Raw genomic sequence first — 22,050 nt, forward strand, 5'->3', positions numbered from 1 at the left:
ACTTTTGCCTTAAGTTGACCTAAACCTTGTGAGTGGATTTCGTAGATGGAAACTGAAAAAAGCCCATCGTGTGTGTGTGTGTGTGTATGTATACACATGTGTTTGTGTCTCTTTTCCTTGCCAACATTTAATGATTATAAACAAAAGTTGCTGCCACACAAACAGTGTTCCTCATTTCCAGCCCCTAGTGAAAACATGACTGGCCCCAGGGGAAAAAAAATCTTTTGCTTATAAATGATTAAGGGTTGGTAATAGGAAGGGCATCTGGTGAAAGCAAATCTGCTTCAACAAATTCAATCTGATCCATGCAAGCATGGAAAAGTGGATGTTAAAACAATTTATAAACATAGATAAGGCATACTATCATTAGAACATATATTTCATGAAATATATTGCATATCATCATCATCACCATCATTTAACGTCCGTTGTCCATGCTGGTATGGGTTGGACAGTTCGACTGGGGTCTGGGAAGCCAGGAGGCTGCACCAGGCCCCAATCTGATCTGGCAGTGTTTCTACAGCTGGATGCCCTTCCTAACGTCAACCATTCCAAGAGTATAGTGGGTGCTTTTTATGTGCCACCAGCACAGGGACCAGAGGAGCTGGCATCAACTATGATCAGATGGTGCTTTTTACATGCCACTGGCACTGGCATTGGCCACATTCGGAAGTTGCTTTTTACGTGCCACTGGCATGAGGGTCACAACTACAATTTCCATTTGATTGTAATTTGATTTGATTTGATATTGATGTACTTGACCCAATAGGTCTCCTCAAGCACGGCATGTCGCCCTAATCTTCTCATATCCTTTGCTCTTAATGTTCAACAAACCCACATCATCATCATAATGAACCCTTGAACAATAAAGTCATCAACTTTACTCACCGTACTCGAATCAAACCAGATCGAGGAGAAATTTCATTTCGGAAAGAGTTTCCAATCTGTGCTCCAGCAAATGGTAGACGGCCTTGGTTAAACTCAAGCAAACGTTTGAAATTAACAAAAATGCCCTGAGCTGTCTCTGGTCGAAGGAATCTACAATATAAATAATGCAAGTGACATTTTTTTTTCTCTTTTAATGAAGATGAAGGATACTTTTTTAAGACAAGAGGTGAATAGCGAACTGATTAAAATCCCTAATATATTACTGATACTCAATAATCTGAAAGAACTAAACTCAAAGTTGCAAACGATACAATGTCTTGCAATATTTTTCTGGCTTTTTGCATCATGAGTTCCAATTCTGCCATCCTAATTTGATGATCCAATTAATCTATCATCTCATTAACTTCATTGGGTAACTTTAACAAAGACCAGACTGTTGCAAGAATTTAAACCAGGTTACTAGTTTGAGGATATCTTCTTCCCTCCTTCTTGAAGTCTTGGAGAGAGAGTCATGGGCAATGGCTTCCTTCCTAACTTAAACCCTTTAGCATTCAGTTTATTTCTCTGCCAATTTATTCACCACCAACGGTGAATTTATTTATTCACATTGTTTTGAATTAGTCATGCATTATCATTGAAATCTCAAGGCTACAGCCTTGAGATTTCAATGATATGACTGTTTATTTTTAGAATGACATTGTTGGGCATGTGTGAGAGGCCAGATATGGCTGAATTAAATGCTAAAGAGTTAAGAAAAAAAAGAGAGGGGAGGGGATAATTCAATTTAAGGTTCTGAAAGAAAAAACAAAATTTTCTGATCACTTTGATACTCTCTTCAAGAATGCCAATATTGCATCATTTGTATCTTTTAGAATGGATCCTTCTGGATTGCACTGAAGTGTAGCAGGATTAGAATTCAAAAGGGTGAGACATCAAACTAAGCTCTTCATCAAATGCTCAACTGTTTGCACCAACCCTTAATGTTCCTCCCAGTAATATAAGAATAATCTCTCTCTAGTCATGAGTGGCACCACAATCATCTTCATTAACATTTCATTAATTCTATGATATTAACGAGGACTTCAGTATGAACCTATCACATTATTATAGAATAAGCTTTTCTATTTTTCTACTCTAGGCAAAAGGCCCGAAATTTTGTGGGAGGGGGCCAGTCGATTAGATCGACCCTCTAGTATGCAACTGGTATATTTATATTATAGAATAATGTCTTTCTGACTCCATTGTGTTTATATCATCAATGTGTTACCCATGTTCAGGTGCCATATTTATAAAAAGTCGTCAGCTAGAATTGTAAATCTTTCATTCTAAGATAAGCAGTAACAGAATCTTGGATAAGAGAAAAGATTAAAAATAAACCCAGGTTTTCTTACCCTTTCAGCTGACCTGTTGGTCCAATGGATGTAGCAAACATTAAGTTAAACTCCATAGGATCCGTGAGTTCATTACCAGTAACTGGGGATTTCATTGCATACTGACGCAAGCAATCCCTCATATCATCTTTACTCATTCCATCAATCTTTCAAAAGGAGGAAAGAAAAAACATTAATGAAATAAAATGTAAATATTATTATCCAGTTCCATTGAAAAATAAAAGAAATCTAGTCTTCCACTCTGTCATCTCCGTTCATCATACAACATGAGGAAATGGCTAAGAAATTCACTTCACAATCGTAACACCATGGGTGTGTGTGTGTGTGTCTGCTTACATCTGCCACTCATTCATTCAAAAATCAATGATGTTCACCCCATGTTTTCTTGGAATGTCTCCTGTCAATAGATTTCCCACTCAAGTTATGCTTCCAAAGACATGAGGAATAAGAGATCCTCTACTTGATAAACAGTGAAGGGTTAGCATCAGGAAGGGTGTCACCTAACCCATGCTAGCATGGAAAAATAGATGTAAATATGAACAAGCAAATATATGCATGTGTGTTTCTTTGTGTAGCTGGATGAATTTATGTGAATTTATGTGGTCAACTCTATTCTTTGCCACTTCCTCTAGTATGTGGCAAAATTCTTTTTCCACTTACTGACATAAATAGCCAAAAGTAGGGTTAAGTGAATTAACAGTTTCTGAATGTAATCTTTGTCTGTCTAGAAGATTCTACACATTTCCAACATAAAGATCTACTGAACACTTTTATGTTATGACAGAAAGCAAAAACTATGGCATCCAAAGATATTCTGGGCATAAAAGCATCTTCTCCCATAAAACAACCAGTCACTATAGCAACCTGAATAATACAAGACATTCAGTTTTTAACCATCAGTCTAATGTTATTCCACAGCCAAAGCTGATCAACGTTCCATAGTAAGATGATGATGATGGCTCCCACTTTTAATACAAATCAGTAGTGGAAAGCCAGGAGGTTGCAAATAATTCAAGAATTCAACAGGATAGCTGACAGCCTCTGCAGGATCTGGAACTGCATTTATAGATTTATGTGTCTGCAAATCTCCTGAAATGCAATTCTATAGTTTATGCTTTATGCCATTGACAGTGAAAGGTTTTGGTACAAGTATTGCCCTTTCATGCAAGTTGCTATGGTTTTGCTGAGGGCAGGGGCCCCTGAAAATTTGGAAAAACTCTTGCTTTTATTTCATTGAGTAATGAAACTGATATACTAATTAGAGATGTATATAAAACAATTATTTTTATCAAGGGGTACCCTACCTTCTCCGAGTTTCATCAAGGAGTACCCTACCTTCTCCAAGTTTTATTAAGGGGTACTCTACTTTCTCCAAGTTTTATCAAGGAGTACACTACCTTCTCCAAGTTCTAATAACTTTTGAGCAATTTATTTAGACAAATTATCTCTCAAAAGAGTGGCTCTCATATTTTTAGTTAGGCTCATTCTTGTTACTCAGCTTCACAAATAAGATGATTGCAAGCAAGTTATTCCCTTATCTGCTTTAGCGCCCATTTGCAAGTACAGACAAAATCTGGTGAAATTCTCCTGATAGTATGGTGGTAACATCACCTATTAAAACTTCAGCATTTCTAAAATCTTGCAAGCTTCAATTCAGAGCTTCCATAGACTTTTATTTGTCATCATGCACTCATCCCAAATAATGAGATGACACCTCTTCAGTACTTGTCCCATCCCAGAAGTTTTGCAAATATTATAAACTGTCATGTCATTATTAGCTAAATTCAAAGGTAATTTGAGAGTAGAATGGGCTGTTCTTCTTCGCAAAAGTAAAGTAACAGCAACAACCGTAGCTACTTTTTTCTGTTATCATACTTTAGCAAGTAAGAGCTTAGTGATAAATATTTAGCGAGTTCCTGAAGAAATATAAAAAAAACAAAATTTCCTCCCCTTCAATAAAAATCTCTTTTGAGTATAGCATTGTAGGCAACAATTTTGGGGTCATTTTCAGTAAAAGTCTTGAGAATTAATTGTTCAGTGTTATAGAAAGTTTTTTTTTTCTTAATAGCTCTGCTCACACACCACAATTAGAACTGGCTAATGAGGAAAATGGCTGTTTTTATGAGGCCCTCTCACAAACCATCAATGGATAGGTTTCAAAGAACAGAAAGGGTTCTGTGATAGAAATGAGCCAACCTAAAGCAAACCAATCATCCACTTCATCTCCTTTAGATGAGGGTAACATCCAATGGGTATGAAATTGCTGCAATAAGGATTGAGTTTATTATTATATGGTTAAGAATCTAGCACCTGATATCACAATCAATATGCCTCAAAAGGATTCTTCTTCACTTACCTTTGGAAGTAACTGTTTGATTTCATTCTTGGTGTTCTGAGCTGTCTTTTTGTCTTCCAAAAGTTTCTCTAGATGAGCTGTAATAATAACAACAATAATTATTTTCTGATTTTGAGAGAAAGAGAATAGTCAGTACCATCATCCCCAGTACTTGATTGGTTATTTCATCGACCCTGAAAGGATGGAGGGCAAAGATGGCAATGGTGGAATTTGAACGCAGGACATAAAGAGCCAAAAGAAATGTTACCAAGTGTTTTGTTCAGCATGCTAACAATACTGCCAACTTGCAACTTTAATAATAATAACGATGATGATCCATTCTACTATAGGTGCAAGGCCTAGAGTATTTGTGGTGGGGAGAACTACTTTGCCTGGAAACAGGTGAGGGTTGGCAACCATAGAAAATATCTCTGAACGAATTCCATTTTTTACCCATGCAAGAATGGAAAAACAAACATTAAAATAGTAATCACACACATAGACACACAAAGGGCTTCTGTCCAGTCTCTCTCTACTAAATTTCACACACAGGACAATGGTCAGTCCAAGATCATAGTAGAAGACAATTGGTGCTTTGTCTGGTTAAGTTTTAAAAATTTCAAATTTTGGTACAAGGCCAGCAGATTTTTAGGGGAGGGGTAAGTTAATTACATCACCCCTAGTACTTGACTGGTATATATTTTATTGCTCCCAAAAGGATGAAAGGCAAAGATAACCTCAGTGGAATTTGAACTTGGACTGTAAAGGCAGACAAAGTGCTGCTAAGCATTTTGCCTAGTAGGCTAACGATTCTGCCAGCTCACCACCTTAATAATAATAATCCTTTCTACTATAGGCAAAAGACCTGAAATTTGGGGGTAGGGGGTTAGATGATTAGATTGATCATGGTGCTCAACTGGTACTTATGTTATCGACCCCAAAAGGATGAAAAGCAAAGTGGACCTCAGTGGAATTTGAACTCAGAAAGATGGATGAAATGCTGCTAAGTATTTTACCCCTTGAGCTACAACCATCCTGACAGCTCATCGCCTTAATAATAATAACACACCAACATTTCCTAAGATTAATACACCAAAACTTTGTAGGATCAGTTCTGGTTGAGAGTATGAAACAGTTTTCTCAAAGACAATGTAAAAACAAAATTTTAAGTAAAACAGTCTCAACAGTTCCATCAATTATTTCATTAAATTAATAACAATACAAGTTCTGGAATAACAAAAAATTAAGTAAATAAAATAAAATTCAGTAGAATTTACCTTCAATCAAATGATCAGCTCTGAAACACTGACCATTCTTCAAGTCTTTTACCATATAATCTTGAAAACGATCAACATGACCAGAGGCCCTAGTTAAATACAGCAAAAATATTTTTAGATTATTTATACTTTGCATAATACATAACATATAAATATATAACAGACATATTATATATATATATATATATATATATATATATATATGTATATATATAATTATTACATACTCTATAAAATAGAGCTTAAAAAATGAGAGAACTTTAAAAAGATGTTAGACCATAACATCTCAAAGTGAAAATACAAGTTTTCCAGCTGTTTTATAAACATTAGACAGGATGAATTGAATAGATTTGCAAAATTAGATCATTCAAGGAATATTAGAGAGTTATAAGTAAAACTGACATCTTTCTACCCTTTTCCTTAACCCTTCTGATATCTACCATCAACACCCCTTTTTCTTACTATATCCACCCCTATATACCTGTCCTCTGTCACTTAGCATCTTCTCTCTCCTTCCTATGCTTTTATACTGTTCTTCTCAACACAAACCTTTCTTTTCTCTCCATCCCCTGTTTTTACTTTCTGTCTAAGGATCTTGTCTTATGAGTTACTTGGCCACCTCACTGGTGTTGATGCCATGAAAAAAAGCACCAAGTACACCATGTGAAGTTGTTGGTGATAGGAAAGGCAATCAGTCATAGAAACTTTGCCAACAGTTCTCAAGCTAATTAGATCCTATCAATCTGTCCAACCCATACCAGAATGGAAAACAAACACTGAATGAGAATGGCATGTATGCATATCAAAAAATACAACAAAATAGCAAAGATTGTATTAAAATTTAGAAAAATAAAATTGTAACAAAATATAAAAATAAAATTGTGAGAGATTTCAGAATCCCCTTGTATATATGTCAATGTATGCATGTGTATATGTGTGTGTGTATATATGTGTGTGTGTGTGTATACTTACTTAAGGACAACTTCAGGGGTCAACATAGCACAGTCCAATTCCAGCATTTGTTCTTCCAGAATGAAAAAATTCCGCCATGCTTGCAGAAGGTTTGCTTTTACTGCACAGCCAGTAGGACCAAAGTCATATAACCCATTCACACCTACAAAACAAATATTCATGACATTATAAAAACTGGGAATTCAGATGCAAATTTTGGTAAACTTCCCAGCAGGACCCCATAACAAAGCCACTAATCAGCAACAACAGTTTCACTTGTAAATTCTCTCTGTTAATTTCCTGATTCCCGTAATGACTTCTGTTCATTTATGAATTGCATTCATGTTGTGATAACAATTCACATAGGAACTGTTAAACATTTCACAAACACACATGCACAGCATTAACAGCCATAATTTGTTTAGTGCTAAAAAAAAAGTGAAAGAAAGGACATAACTGTTTTTATAGATCAATAGTTTCTACCGTCACTATTTATCCAGTTTAACATCACAATTTGACAACTGAAGAAACCGTTGTTATCCATGATGTGTGTAACAATACACACATCATACCATCTTTTATTGACTTCACTGGAACATTCAAGTTATTTGTTTATTTTTGCTTTAAACAATTAGGATATTACAGACATTCATTCCTTTGTAAGAATATGTTGGTTATTATCATCTGGTGCCACATAAAAAAGTGGTTGGCATTAGGAAGGGCATCCAGCTGTAGAAATCATGCCAAAACAGACAACAGAGCTTGGTAAGGCTCCTAGCTTTGCCAGCACCTGTCAAACTGTCCGACCCATGCCAGCATGGAAAATGGACATTAAACAATAGAAAAGAGATATTATGCAACCAATCAAAAAATTGTAGCCAAAATTATTACAAATGGAACTTAGAATTAGTTACAAATTCTTGCTAACGCAGAAAATAGTACATATTTGAAATTCTCTGCAGCAGAATTTAAGTGTATCAAAAGGATTCTTTTTTCATATTTGCACCAACAGCATGTTATTCATTGTTCACCTCAATTTCCAATTATTAAATATTTTGTATATTTTTAACTCTTTGGCATATAAACTGGCTGTATCCGACCAAATATTCTACCAGTTTTATGTTCAAACCGGGTAGATCTGTCTTCTCACACCTACTCTACAATGTCAACCTAAAAAAATTACATTATTGAAAGCTGATCAATTAATTCAAAATGTGAAGAAAGGTGCATTGCATTTTGAGGGAATAATCTGAGCACTAAATGGTTAAGATATTCACTGAAAAACTGTTGAAGTTGTTTTATTTTGTTTTATCTTCCTTTGCATAACCAGGAACAGGAATGTATGAAACAGATTTATGCCAGTTTTCAAAACTCAAAAGGAACTGAGAAACAATCCCACCTCTCTCTGGATTGGAATGCCATTATATTTCAGGTTCTGTGCTTGAGCAAATTTTACCTGAAACTAAATTAATCAATAGTCAACACTAGTATCCTGGCAAACTCATGATGAGGTGTTCAAAGTCAATGAGAATTAAGAACCAGTGTCAGCAAGATAGCAACAGCAATGACAACAGGATGCGAACCAGTGATCTTTTGGTCCGGAGGCTAACACACCATCAACTTTGCTAGCTGTGAACCACAAATGATTATCTGTGCAAAAATCACATAGAATTAATTACTTATCTGAGAACGAAAGATGAAGTGGAAACAGGATAGGATTATTAATAAAAACTTATATCAATGAATCTTAACTATTTCATATTATCGCAACAAGTGACTCCAAGAATTAATGCCTACCTCCATAAATGGCAAAGGATTGGTCATAAAAGAAACGCTGCTTTAAAAGATCTTCCATCTTTGTACGATCAAAATCGTCTTTAGGGGTCAATTCAAGTTCCTAAAGAAATTAAAGAAAACGTAATGAAGTATGAGGCACAAAAATCCTTGTTAACTTTGTGAACAATATCAATGGCTAACTTTGGATGTTGAAGACTAAGTCCAGGAAAATACTTAAAGTTTCTTCACTCCACACAACCTCAACCTGACACTCAGCAGATTTTCAACATTATTGTAAAACAGAAAGCAGTAAGGAATGAGAGGAGGCAGAAGGCCAGCCTAAATGTTTCTTGGTCCTCAAATCCTAGCAGAGTTGATCTTACTCATGATACTTTCCTGATTGATAAAGTACTAGCAAAATACTAAAGTACTTTCAGTCATCTTCACCATCACTCCAACAGAAATTGGTCCAATGTCAAGAGTAAAGAGATCAATATTATAGTAAAATCATCATGGACTGCACAGGAAATGGAAAATCTTGGAGACAAATTTTGATTCCCAACCAAAGACATTTTCTGCATTAAATATATAAGCTTCTCAACTCATTTTTTTTTTTTCTTTAAAGTTTATAATTGTTTAAGAAATCAAGAATTAGCAAAACAGTGGTTCAATAGCAGAGAAATAGACTGTTCCTTCCCATCAATGATCAATTGTAAACCACTTTCTTGTTAAATAGTGACTGAATCCATTTTACCAACAAAACAGGGTTAAAGCAGAGTCAAATGCCTTGCCAAGGGACACAACAGAACAGTAGAGAGAGTTATCAGCAAGAATACATAATTAAATAAAGAATTTGTTTCCTTACAACAGATCTAATAATAAATTACAAAAATAAAGCAACTTGTACTTTTTCTTCTAATGCTCGTTTTCGGATCTTCAATTCAGCCACTGCTTGTTGGACGTCAATAGTTGTTGCCTTATCTGCTTTCAACTTGCGAATTAAATCTCCCTAAAATATAAATTACAATGTCAATTAACAAATTTTTGTTAAATATAAATGACAACTGACAATAATGAATCTAAATTTGCCATAATTTTTACAGGATCATTGCACCATTACCTAAGACCATTCTTCTCCACATTATTGACTACAACCTAAAATACAGGACAAGTTCTGTAAAATTAACTGATTCAACCAGGAACCAAACCAAAATTATAGATTCAGTTGACCACCAGTTGATGATGATAATAATTCTTTAGTTAGAGATGAAATGGATTAATATTTAATAATAGTAAAGCATGACCTTCAAACACTGTGCTTCACCAAGGCAATGACTAGTGACCGGGACCTCTGGAAATATGCTGTGCTTGAGAAGACTCGGCAAGCGCAAGTGAGACCATAACATTGTAGCCTATGCCAGGGGTCTAACCAGTCCACTTATGCGTGCCTTTCCTTCACTGGACACTAAACTCTGCTTGCGAAAACTTGTTGAGGCAAGTGAAATCGAAATCAAATTCAATGACTGGCATCCGTGTTAGTAGGGCGCTAAGAGTACCATACAAGTGAGATCATGGCCAGAGCAACAAGCTGGCCTCCGTGCCAATGACACATTAAAAACACCATTCGAGCATGATCGTTACCTGCATCGCCTTACTAGCACTTGTGCTGGTGGCACGTGAAAAAACATTCAAGCGAGGTCATTGCCAGTGCCACTGGACTGGCTCCTGTGCAGGTGGCACATAAAAAGCACCATTTGAGCATGGCCGTTGCCAGTACCGCCTGAATAGCCCACGTGCCAGTGGCACATAAAAGCACCCACTACACTCTCAGAGTGGTTGGCGTAAGGAAGGGCATCCAGCTCTAGAAACTCTGCCAGATCAGATTGGAGTCTGGTGCAGCCATCTGGTTTGCCAGACCTCAGTCAAATCATCCAACCCATACTAGCATGGAAAGCGGACGTTAAACGATGATGATGATGACGATGAATAGATTCCAAAGTAATTTGTGATAAATAATATAGTGGAAAACTAGTAGGGAGAATCAGGTTTTGGAGCATCAGTTAGACTTGAAAAAGTTAAATCCACAAGTCACATTATTCTTTATATCACATTTCATCCAATTTTCAGGAATAAGTACCAAAACAGGTTTCAAAGTTACCTGTCAAAGATCGGTAATGTGTGCAGGAGATTTATCCCTCATCTGATTAAAGCTACAAAATGCAGAATTTATGAATTTGTGTAACATCATGATCATGATTTGATGTCTTTCTTCCAAACTGACAAGAGCTGGCAAGCCAGAGAACTGTGCCAATCTTCTCTGCTTGCTTTGGCATGGGTTCTACAGCTGGACGCCCTTCCTAACACCAACCACTCTACAGAGAGTGTACTATGTGCACTAGTGAGATCCCTAAGCAACTTGTAAAACAAAGAGCCCTCAACTCAGTATTGAGGGAAGTGCCTTTATGCCAGGTAACAAGAGGGACAGAAACAGGTGTCTTGCTGCAGAGGAAATACATGGCTACTCCAGTTGGAAAAGAGAGAGATAATGGTAAAGATGTGTGAGGGTGTACCCTGAAGTGATAGGGAGGGGAATAAAAGCGAAGTGGTCAGAGGATTAGTGGCGAGATAAGTTGACAAGAATGCGAAAGAAGAGTGAGAGATGGATGGTAAGAAGATAGTTTGCGGAGAAGAAATTTGTTAGAGACAAGTTGTGTATAGAAGCCTTTAGGGCCTCGTGTTTTAAACAATATATAATAATAGCAAAGTGTGAAAAACCTTTTACAAAGCATGAAATGATAGACTAATGTACCAATTATGTCACTAATCGATTTAATGTAATTTCCAGGCTCTAGCTTATTATTTAAGCAATATCCAACTTCTGCTAGAACCATTCAATGAAATAGAAACAGTTGATCCCAAAACACATTCTCACTGTCAACTTGGGTTTTGTCCTTGGGTAATGCTGTCCCAAGATTTCAAACTAAAAACAAGTAGAAAATTACTATTTTTAAATCTCACACGAGAGATATTCAGCAACAGTATTTTGTAGTAAAGATTGTTTGCCAACATAACATAGCAGTCCTGGTTTAGGACAAATGTTGCTGTAATTTAGCCCCAGGAGACATCTGGGGCTAAATCCATTGTCATTTTTAAAGAGAGTAAAGAAATGCAGCTGTGATACTAAACTGTTAAAGAGCAGCACAAAAGCTCCCTCAATGGCCCCTATCCTAGAAAGGAGGAACAGTATAAATATTCTCCAAAATTACAAAGCAATAAATCCTTCAAACTACCACAAATGATCTGAGAATGACAGAAAGTCAACCATATTATTGCAATCAGAACATCCTAAGGCAACACTGCAATTACTTATCAAAAACTAAATAATTATAAAAATGAAACATATTCTTAAATAGAAAGAAAAAAAGAACCTTAAGTCAAATTTAAGTATTCGGATCTACAGTAACTTTATGCCTTTTTTTTCTTGCTGGGTTGAGAGGAAGGAATAATGTCTCACTCCTTTTACAGACATTCTGAAAATGGTGAGATGAATGTCATTAAACGTATTGTTTGAATTGTTGCAAGTGAACACCACCTGCAAGGAAGACATGAGCAGGAAAAAGGAGATTTCGTCCAACCCATGCTAGCATGGAAAACAGACGTTAAACAATGATGATGATACTCTAGGCACAAAGCCCGAAATTTTGTGGGAGGAGCCCAGTCGATTAGATTTACCCCAGTATGCAACTGGTATTTGATTTATTGACCCCGAAAGGATGAAAGGCAAAGTCGACCTCGGTGGAATTAGAACTCAGAATGTAAAGACAGACAAAATACTGCTAAGCATTTCACCAGGCATGCTAACATTTCTGCCAGCTCACTGCCTTAGAAGGATCAAATATTGAGGAAAGACTGGGTTAGGGTTGGATGATGAGAGAGAGAGAGAGAGATGAATGGGTGAGGAATGGTGAGGTTTTTGGGGCTTTTTTTTTAATATACAATTAGTGTTTGTGCTTTTGGCTGTTAACAGAGACAAGATCGACATATCTCCATTGAAAGAAGCTTTTGAGGTTTCCGTTTGTGGAATTAGTGTAGGTTTAGTGTGTTGTGTCCAGGTTGTGTGTGGATGATGCATGGCTGGGGAAGAGAGAAATGAAAGATCATATCTACATAAGAGTAGGCATCCAAACAAGAATATTGTTTTCACTGGTTTTTCAATGGTCAAACATGGATGACAGAGGAGACAGGGAGCACCATGGCTCTGGCTCTATGGAAATTATACTAGAGGTGAAGGGGAGAGAGAGAGATGTTAGAGAACATCATCGTTCATGGCTATCTCTATTACCTTTGAGATTATTGGATGTGCAATAGGACAATAGTTGGCAAGGTCAGAGGAGTGGGTTTCCAAAGATCAGGGTATGTCCCTTTAAAAGCTATGGTAAGTACAGTGATAAGCTTTGGGGCCCAGTGTTTGAGGGTAATAGAGGGACTGTCAGAGTTGGTAGTTTTGTTGACTGTGGAAGCAACTAAAGGTATTTTTGCATATGGCATGCATATATATATATATATATGCAAGTTATTGAGTCTGGTGGAGTGGAACAGGATAGATTTGAAGATGTGTAGTTGGATGTAAAGTGGAAGCATTCTCCATTGGGTGCTGCTCATGGGGCCATCATAATTGGGAAGTGAAAAAACGAATTCTGTAAAGTTGGTGCAGATTCTTTTGGCAAAGAGACCAGAAAGATCAGCTAGAGTTTGAGAAGGTAGCTTGAGAATTGTGCAGTGCACAAAGGCATCTTTTGCAGTTCAAACAGTGTTTTGCAAAGACTTGGTTGATTGGTAAATGTTGCCCAGTTTGGAGGAATGGGTGGATTTCATTATAGGCTTTGTTATTTGCAGCTATGAGCAAACCACTTGAGGGCCTCAGGACCATGAGTTTTTGTATGTGTGGGATGCAGAGGGACATACCTAAAAGGATAGTTTCATTTACCTTCCCAGCTGTTTCTGAGGGGTTAGGGGTAAAATGTGTGTACATCTAGGGATAATTAGCATAAAACTAGTAGAGCTCCAAGCAGGTGACACACTTGAAGTGCCATAGGGGATGGGGGGAGGAGTGACATAATGCATTATGTGGTTATATGTTGAATAGTGATGAAGCAATGATTGGATGACTTGGTCAATGCAGAGATAGTTTGATGGAGGTTACGGTTTAAAGAGATCAAGGGGTATCTGGATTAACTGATGTGAGATGTGAAGAGGGATAAAATATTGATACAGAGACGAGAATGCGAAAGATTTAGCTTCTGCACCAACAACATCAGGATGGGAGAAATTTGAGAGCCAAAAGGAGGTGTAGGCATCACCAAAGACAATAATGAGATATAATGTGATCGTTTAGGAATGGTAGGCTCCTCATTTTTCATAGTTTAATAGCATCACCTGACCCAACAAATCTTATAACTGTGTATATTCATCTAGCTGTCATATCATCATCATCATTTAATGTATTCTTTCATGCTGGCATGGGTTGGATAGTTTGACAGGAGCTAGCAAGCTGGAGTGCTGCAGCAGACACCACTATCTGTTTTGGTTGGGTTTCTATGGCTGGATGCCCTTCCTAATGTCATCCACTTCACAGAATGTACTAGATGCTTTTTACCTGGCACCAGCACAAGTGAGGAAGGTGGCTTTGTGCTAGGTGGACTTCTTTTAGTTCTTGTCTACTAAATTCACACTTAAGACTTTAGCCTGCCTGGGATTATTTGTGCAACTGAACTCAGAGCTATGCAGTCGGGAAGTAAAACTTCTTACCGCACTGCCACGTCTGTGCCTGTATATATATACTGTGGGAAGGAGAGAGGTAGACAAAAATATTTAAAAAGTAAATTTTTGCTTCAATTCACAACAAAAGACATTTCAGCTGCAAAGCCAGTTAATGTCTTAAGGAAAGAATGAGAGTGTGTGACGTTCATGTCTTTCCTTAAGACATGAGCGTCACAAAATCACATTTATTCTCTCCTTTCTAACTCATAAGCCTGGCTTCTGGAATTTGAGAAACAACTATTAACATAGCAATACGACCAGTAAAAGAAGCTGATGTCAGCATTTCTGGGCGAAGTATGATGCAATTGAAAATAACTGAAATGTTTTTAGCTATTGATAATTACTTCTGTTTTAATGTCTGAAAAACACGAAGAAAAACAGATAACATTTTTAATTCTTGCAATATTTATTAAATTCAGTCTTGAATATAAAGACCATCTGTTACTGACAATACAACAGAATTAGACAGATATCGAGGAATCTGGAGGAAAAGCAAACAGATTAGTAAATCTAATTTCTGTCATTATCTATTTCAATTCACTTTATTTAGACCTCAAAATTATAGTGAAAAATACAATGTATAGAGCAGAGAATAGAGTCGGTGACAAAGGCCTAAATTGGCGGCAGGTCGTCGAGGGTACCCGGGTGGTTTTCACATCTCAAATAAAGTAACAACAGCAAAAGATTTTTCTTTCTTTTAGTTAGAAACTCCAGTGATTTACTCGAGTCTAAATGTATTTGCGAATATATTAGCGGAAGCTGTACACATGATTAAGGTGAACAGATGTCGGGTATTACATCAGCCAACAACCCTTCCATCTCCGGGGTTACACAATTTTGCGCATCAACTGGTTATCATATTTGTCACAGTTGACTGCATTCAGGTGAGTCCCGGACACTTCCCAGGTTCGTGACAATCTGCATTACGATCGTTCCTTGTGTCGAAAGAAAACAGATTCCACCCCCTCCCACTACCTTTCGCTATAATTGGTCGCCACCTCCTATCTTCCCGTTATTATCAACGAAAAATAAATTCTTTTGAAGTGAAAGATTATAAATTTTTTACAATTATCCTTTTAAATACTTGATTTTTTTTTTGCGCTCTTTCTATTAAATTTTTTTTTTCAACTACTCAATGAAAAGATAACACAATCGACCTCCAAATGGGACAAACCAATGACAGACAAAGAAAACAAAGATTTTAAAAAGAGAAAAAGTCTTTAAATTGCAGAAGTAATACTTTAATTGCAGAGCAATTTTCGTTTGACAATTGCTCCAAGTTCCACGTTGTCGGTGACATCGTCATCGTCGGATTAAATAAAAGAAGATAAAATTATAAAGTGGAATCGGTTAATATCGGAATAGAAGAATAACAGATTTCAATAATAATAATAGTACTGACCTGGATCTTGACATTTTCCCTAAAAGGGGCTAGAATTTGTTCAATTTCAGGATTTTCCAAAGCCATATTTAATAGTTTAATTCTTGAAGCTTGCTTTCTTTTCTTGCTTCCCCAATTGACTGATAAAGATTTCTGTCTTAGAAAAGGATTGAAATAAGACTGTTTGCAAGTAATTAGCTGTGGTTTTGAAGTCTGGAAATGAGAGAAAGACGACAAACCACAAGCAACAGATGGTAAACAGTTTAAAAGAAATCTACTGGGGATAGAACTACAAACTACAGCACGACAGATTAATATTTGCCGATAGTATTTCATCAGCCGGGTGAAGTCAATAGCAGCACATTGTAGCCACGTTATGGCAACGGACAAAGTGGTTCACTTTAAAATTGTTATAAGGAATAACTGGATTTATTTTATTTTATTATTGATTGATAAAATATTTCTAACTCAATCTTTGTTAATTGAAAAATATTTTTTAAAATATTGATTAATTAATTTTTCTCTGGGTTCGAGGAAGTTGAATTGTGGGTAATACACCAACATCATGGCAGCGACCATATGTCCGATGTTGCATCGTGTCCGGTGTTTTCTTGTTTACAAACAATGCTTGCATTTACGATACAGCATTGGAAGAGATTATAGTTGCCGATCCAGATCCTTATACCATAATAAACCAACAATCTCACATTACTCTAGTTTTCGACCTTTCCATCCACTTGGCGAATATACAGGAAGTAAACGACTGCTTGTTCTGGGCCTGGAAACAAGTTGTGATGACACGGGGGCCGCCGTGGTCGACAACCTGGGCCACGTTTGGGGTGAAGCCCTTCACTCACAAACTAGTACTCATATCGAGTAAGTACTCTAGTTGCTGCATGGTCAGTATAATAATATTTATTTTTATTAGTACTAAACAATCCGACCGTTACAACCTAAACACACGGTTAATATAGTTTTTGGTATTTCGAGGTCTTTCTAGGTTAAATACTTTGATGGAAAATAAAGTGTGATAGGTCACGGCTCTTTATCTTCTTTTTTTATATGCAACGTTTGGCGATATGAAAGAAAAAATAGTCTAACCAGCCTATTATTCTTTTGTTAGCTGTTATTTTTATAATCGAAAGCTCACAAAAAATATCAAAATAAAATAAATCAACTCCGTTTTATGGTTAGTGCCTTTATTATTGATTGCTGATTATTGACAATTTTATGTTTGTATGCCCTTTACTTTCAGTCAATGCAGTTTGTTCCTTTTAGCCTTCAATTATGTACAATGTTTGAAACATCACCGAACAAATTCTGGGAGAATCTTGTTAAACATTTCTATTTTAATAATGTCCTTGACCTTCGCTCCAACGTAACGTTAAACAAAATCGAAGTAAGGAAATGAATTATCAGGTTACGAAAAGGTCTGGCGCTCGATTCAAAATAATTGACACTTATGCTATTATAACAATCAGTTTAGCATCAACCTTTTTGGACGTAGACCTGTTATTTGGGGGATGTGTTTGCTTTTCTTTTCTTTTCTTTTTTTTTCAACGTTTATTTCCCTTCAACTAAATTTTGCTTAAATGTTATCGTCCTGAAGGATCGCCTTCGAAAAATGTAAACACCGAACACGGCAGTTTCCGTGGCCACGTGTTTTCTTGTCAACTGTCACTTGACATATGGACATGGGAAGAGAAAGTTAATGGCTTGTGCGTGCTTGTTCCGCTGGGGGTCTGTGCCTTTTCTGTTTTTATGTATTTTCATAAAATGCGTTATACTGTTTAATTTAAACTTCAAAAAAGTTTTTTTATGAATTTCATAAAATGCATTGTATAGTCTCTCCTTTTCTCCGTGCATGTCACAATATTTCTGCTCTTTAGTGGTTAAAACAAAAAACCACATGGATACAATAACTGATACGGCGTTCTCTTTTTTTGTTTTCTGCTTGAAAATTTACGGATTTTACATAGAAACATAAAGCAGGTAGGAATAGATATACAAGGCTTTTTCCTTCAGTTTTTAAAATGCGACATTGTTGGCATAATTTCATTATATCTACAGACCACAACACAAATACATAAAAACAGAACAGGCACACACAGAGGAACAACCACGCAGGACTCATATGGCACTGGATTCAATTGCCACTTGATCTTTATGCCAAATCTAGAAGTGGAGATAATCTTAAATCAAGAATTTATGTTGTACGTTATATGATATACCTGTGTTCGTCTGATTATGCATACACACACACACACACATATATATATATATAATCATCGAATTAACGTCCACTTTCCCATGCTTGCATAGGGCAAACAGAATTTGTTGAGGCAGATTTTCTATCACCAGATGTCCTTCCTGTCGTCAACCTCCGCCTGTTTCCAAGTAAGCTAACATTTCCCTCATAGCCAGAAACGAATGGTAGTACTTGCACGACGGTGACACTCGTTTACAAGTACTGCATGATATAAAGACAAGTACACAGCAACACACACACAATGGGCTTCTTTCTATTTCCATCTACCAAATCCACTTACAAGGCTTTGGTCAGCTCTGGTGTATAGTATAAGACACTTGCCCAAGCTGCCATGAAGTGAGAATGAATCGGAAACCATGTTGATGGGAAACAGACTATATGTGTGTGTCTCACTCTCCTCTCTGTCTCTCCCTCTGCTTATTTCTCATCTGACTATAATTGCATACTGCTGCTCCCCATCCTTCCTATAATATCATTTATCACCTCCTTCCTGAATTACGTTTATTTCTTTCTCTCCCCACCCCACTACTAATTATGGAGGGAATGCGTGGAAGGTGTAGACCCAGGAAGATGTGGGACAAAATAGTGAGAAAGGATCTTCAGAGGAGATGACAAAAGACTGAGACTGCTGGCACATTGCTGTGTTTGAGCTGTTCATGCATACAGGTATGTCCTCTATGTCCCTCTCTCAGCTGAGAGGTCTTTCCCCTGAAGGCTTGCAGGTACTGCCGTCACATAAAAAGCACTTGTGTTAGTATCATGTAAGAAGTACCTGTGCTGATGCCACATAAAAGCATCCATGCAAAATGAGAGTGCCCATGCTGGTGCTATATAAAAAGCACCCAGTACACTCTGTGAAGTGGTTGGTGTTGGGAAGGGCATCCAGACAAAATAGACCATTGGAATCTGTCACGCCATCCAACCCATGCCAGCATGGAAAGCGAATGTCAAATAATGATGTTGATGGTATTTACCATCCACCACATATTTGGCCTCTTTCAACATTCTCTGCATTCATCTGTAACCACTAGTCACTCACCTCTCATACTCCTCTGAACTTCCCACCATCCTTCCTCATTCACTGTCGCTATTCTATGACTGAGCTTCTTGTACTTTGAGGATACGTCGTGACTCCTTGTCACCATCATCCTTAACTCTCTTTCCAGCTACTCCCACCAACCCTTATATAATAATAATATGTGTGTACATATATCTGTCATCATCATCATTATCGTTAATATCCGCTTTCCATGCTGGCATAGTTTGGACAATTCGACAGGAGCTGGCCAGCCTCCAATTATCTGTGTTGGGATGGTTTCTATGACTGGATGCCTTTCCTAATGCCACCCACATTGCAGAATGTACTGGGTGCTTTTTATGTGGCACCAGCATCTGTATATAAGTATTACAGAATTATAATATAAACAGGCAATTATATATATATATCATCATTTAATGTCCATTTTCCATGCTGGCATGTGTTAGATAGCTTGACTGGAACTGGTAAGCCAGAGAACTGTACCAGGCTCCAGTCTGATTTTGGTTTGGTTTCTACAGCTGGATGACCTTCCTAACACCAACCACTCCAAGAATGTAGTGGGTACCTTTTATGTGTCACAAGTGCCCAGCACTGTCCACAACTACGATTTCACTTGCCTGACAAATCTTCTCAAACGTGTTGCATTGTGACAAGAGTTATAAATCCTAAAGAAAAAAAAGAAAGAAAGCTGGTCTGTTTATACTTTTATTCTGTTATACTTGTATGTACTCAATTCATAGACCACCTATTGCCAGTTGTGTTTATGCTTCATCATCATCATCATCGTTTAACATCCGTTTTCTATGCTGGTGTGAATCAGAGGGTTTGACATGGAGCTGGGTAGCAGGGAGCTTTCTAAACTCCAACTGTCTATTGAGGTATGGTTCCTTTGGCTGGATACCCTTCCTCTCACCAACCACTTAACAGAGTGTGCTGGGTGCTTGTATATTTATAGAGATTTATGTACAGGGTATCCTAAACAATGTATATGCACTTCAACAGCTGATTACTCAATTTTCTTTTCATTTTAGATTTAACCCATTAGAAATAATTATTCTACTAAAGGCAGAAGGCCTGAAATTTTGGCGGAGGGGACTAGTCGATTACATCACCCCTTTTACTTGGCTGGTATTATATTTATCCACCCCAAAAAAGATGAAAGACAAAGTCAACCTAGGTGGAATTTGAACTCAAAACATAAAGAAATATTGCTAAGCATTTTGTCTGGCATAACCCATTAGAAATGATGAAGAGGGCCGGGCTAAATTTTGCACCAAGAAAATTATCCTAAAGTGCTTCTGAAAGTTTGAAAATGCAGTCAAAGTGCAAAGACAGACTAAGAGGGAAGTTTAGACAGATCCATCTCTGTGACTTCTCACTCAAATCACAGATAAGTTAGCAACAGACAGAACTGGTCAGATTGTCCACAAGAACTGTTTCAGAAGATGGTGAACATCAATGAGCCCCACAAAGCAAGAAAGTTTGGGTAGCATTGAGTCATGGGACAGGAATTCCAAAATCAAGTGTCTGTCACATTTTCAAGCATCCAGACTGAAGACTTTTGGTAATTGGCCAGATGTGTAGAAGATGCACACTTTCCAACAAAGATACTTTGGAGTGATGAGACTACATTTAAATTAGATTGTCTAACCACCTCAGTTGCACTTAGTGAGGACCTGAGAATCTGCATATTATGAGGAACATCATGTTAATTACCAGTAGTTAGGGTATGGTGCAGGATTTACTGGACCATTCTTTTTTTATGGTAAACTGGTCCCATTTACTTGAACTTGCTGTGACAATCTGTCATGCTAAGCATTCAGGAAGACTTTGAAGATATGGAATTATATTTTCAGCTGGATGGGGCACTACCACAGTAATGTAAGGACCTACTTTGATGAGATGTTGCCAAACAGGTGGATTGGACAAAAAAGTTCAGTAGAACACCCTCCGCATTCACCATTGACTTTCGGCTGCCAGTCTTTTACTGTTGGTTGTAGGCCCAAGGTGTCAGACCCAGCAGCTGACATCTTCATGCCTGCCCTGACAAAGGTGATAAACTTCTTTGTTGGGCAGTGGCACTTGCAATGGCTAATCTTGTTTCAGTCAGTTTTTGACCTTCAGAAACCTGGTCATGTCTGTAGCTGTAGTGTACAGGGCTTTTGTACAGCAACTGAGGATGTGCTTTGGAGTTCCTCTCCTTGCATACAAGGGTCAAGCAGATGACTCCAACTTTCCCCAGCAGAACAAGTTGGATGGGCTTGGCAAGATATTGTTAAACTGCCTGAATTGGCTGGCACGAAACTCGTGTAAGTCCTGAGTCACCAGTTCTGGAGTTGAACTTATTCTTACCTTCTTGACCCCCATCCTGGATCTCTTTCCAAGTGAGCTCCAAATTTCATATTTGCTGTTGAAAGATTACTCAAGGTCTTTCTGTGCCTTAGGCTCTGAGGTGAATGTTGATCTTGCCTTTGCAGCAATTGTTTCATAAACCCACTTGGGTGAGGTCGAAAGACAGATTGCTTCCTGGTTCTCTCCTTCTGCCATTTCCTTTCTCACTCAGCCATCTTCAGTGTTATACGCTCCTTTTATAAGCAAGTTCATTATCGGTTTCCTCTCATCTTCCCTCACCTCTTTGAACTGCCATCTCCAGCTGTTAAGTTCTCACTCAAATTGCTAGATTATAATACTTGTTCTGTTACTTGTAACATAGGGCAGGTTTCACTTGCTTCCTTTTTGAGGTATCTTTCCTTAAGATTGGTTGTAGCTTTCTCTGGGACCTTTGAAACTGAAGATGTAGGCAAGTAGAGGCTGTTAACCCTCCCATGTCTCTCCATATAAAAGCACATTCGCATTAAACTGAAGGATTACTCGACACTTTTTAATAGCATTTTATATTAACTTTTGGCAGGAAAAGGTTGAG

At 37.4% G+C, this 22,050-nt stretch overlaps 2 protein-coding genes across 4 annotated transcripts in view; one reads left to right on the forward strand and one right to left on the reverse strand.

Moving 5' to 3' along the window:
- LOC115216479 (glycine--tRNA ligase) overlaps positions 1-16,218 on the reverse strand; it is a 28,976-nt gene extending 12,758 nt beyond the window's left edge. Inside the window, exons 1-8 of the mRNA XM_029785846.2 lie at positions 15,841-16,218; positions 9,526-9,627; positions 8,640-8,739; positions 6,864-7,005; positions 5,892-5,980; positions 4,636-4,712; positions 2,280-2,425; positions 889-1,038 (exon numbers count right to left, since the gene is read on the reverse strand). Of these exons, the coding sequence (XP_029641706.1) occupies positions 889-1,038; positions 2,280-2,425; positions 4,636-4,712; positions 5,892-5,980; positions 6,864-7,005; positions 8,640-8,739; positions 9,526-9,627; positions 15,841-16,155 (1,121 nt within the window). The 5' untranslated portion in view covers positions 16,156-16,218. The remainder of the gene's footprint in view (positions 1-888; positions 1,039-2,279; positions 2,426-4,635; positions 4,713-5,891; positions 5,981-6,863; positions 7,006-8,639; positions 8,740-9,525; positions 9,628-15,840) is intronic.
- A 132-nt stretch (positions 16,219-16,350) lies between these two features.
- Positions 16,351-22,050, forward strand: part of LOC115216448 (probable tRNA N6-adenosine threonylcarbamoyltransferase, mitochondrial) — a 32,684-nt gene continuing 26,984 nt past the window's right edge. Inside the window, exons 1-2 of one of the 3 annotated variants that reach the window (XM_036506480.1) lie at positions 16,561-16,695; positions 17,098-17,249. In XM_036506480.1, the coding sequence (XP_036362373.1) occupies positions 17,227-17,249 (23 nt within the window). In that variant the 5' untranslated portion in view covers positions 16,561-16,695; positions 17,098-17,226. Of the gene's footprint in view, positions 16,696-17,097; positions 17,250-22,050 lie in introns of all 3 variants that reach the window. The other 2 variants (XM_036506479.1, XM_029785790.2) reach the window with 2 other exon arrangements.

Source organism: Octopus sinensis, linkage group LG10 (genome assembly GCF_006345805.1).
Source record: "Octopus sinensis linkage group LG10, ASM634580v1, whole genome shotgun sequence".
NCBI lineage: Eukaryota > Metazoa > Mollusca > Cephalopoda > Octopoda > Octopodidae > Octopus > Octopus sinensis.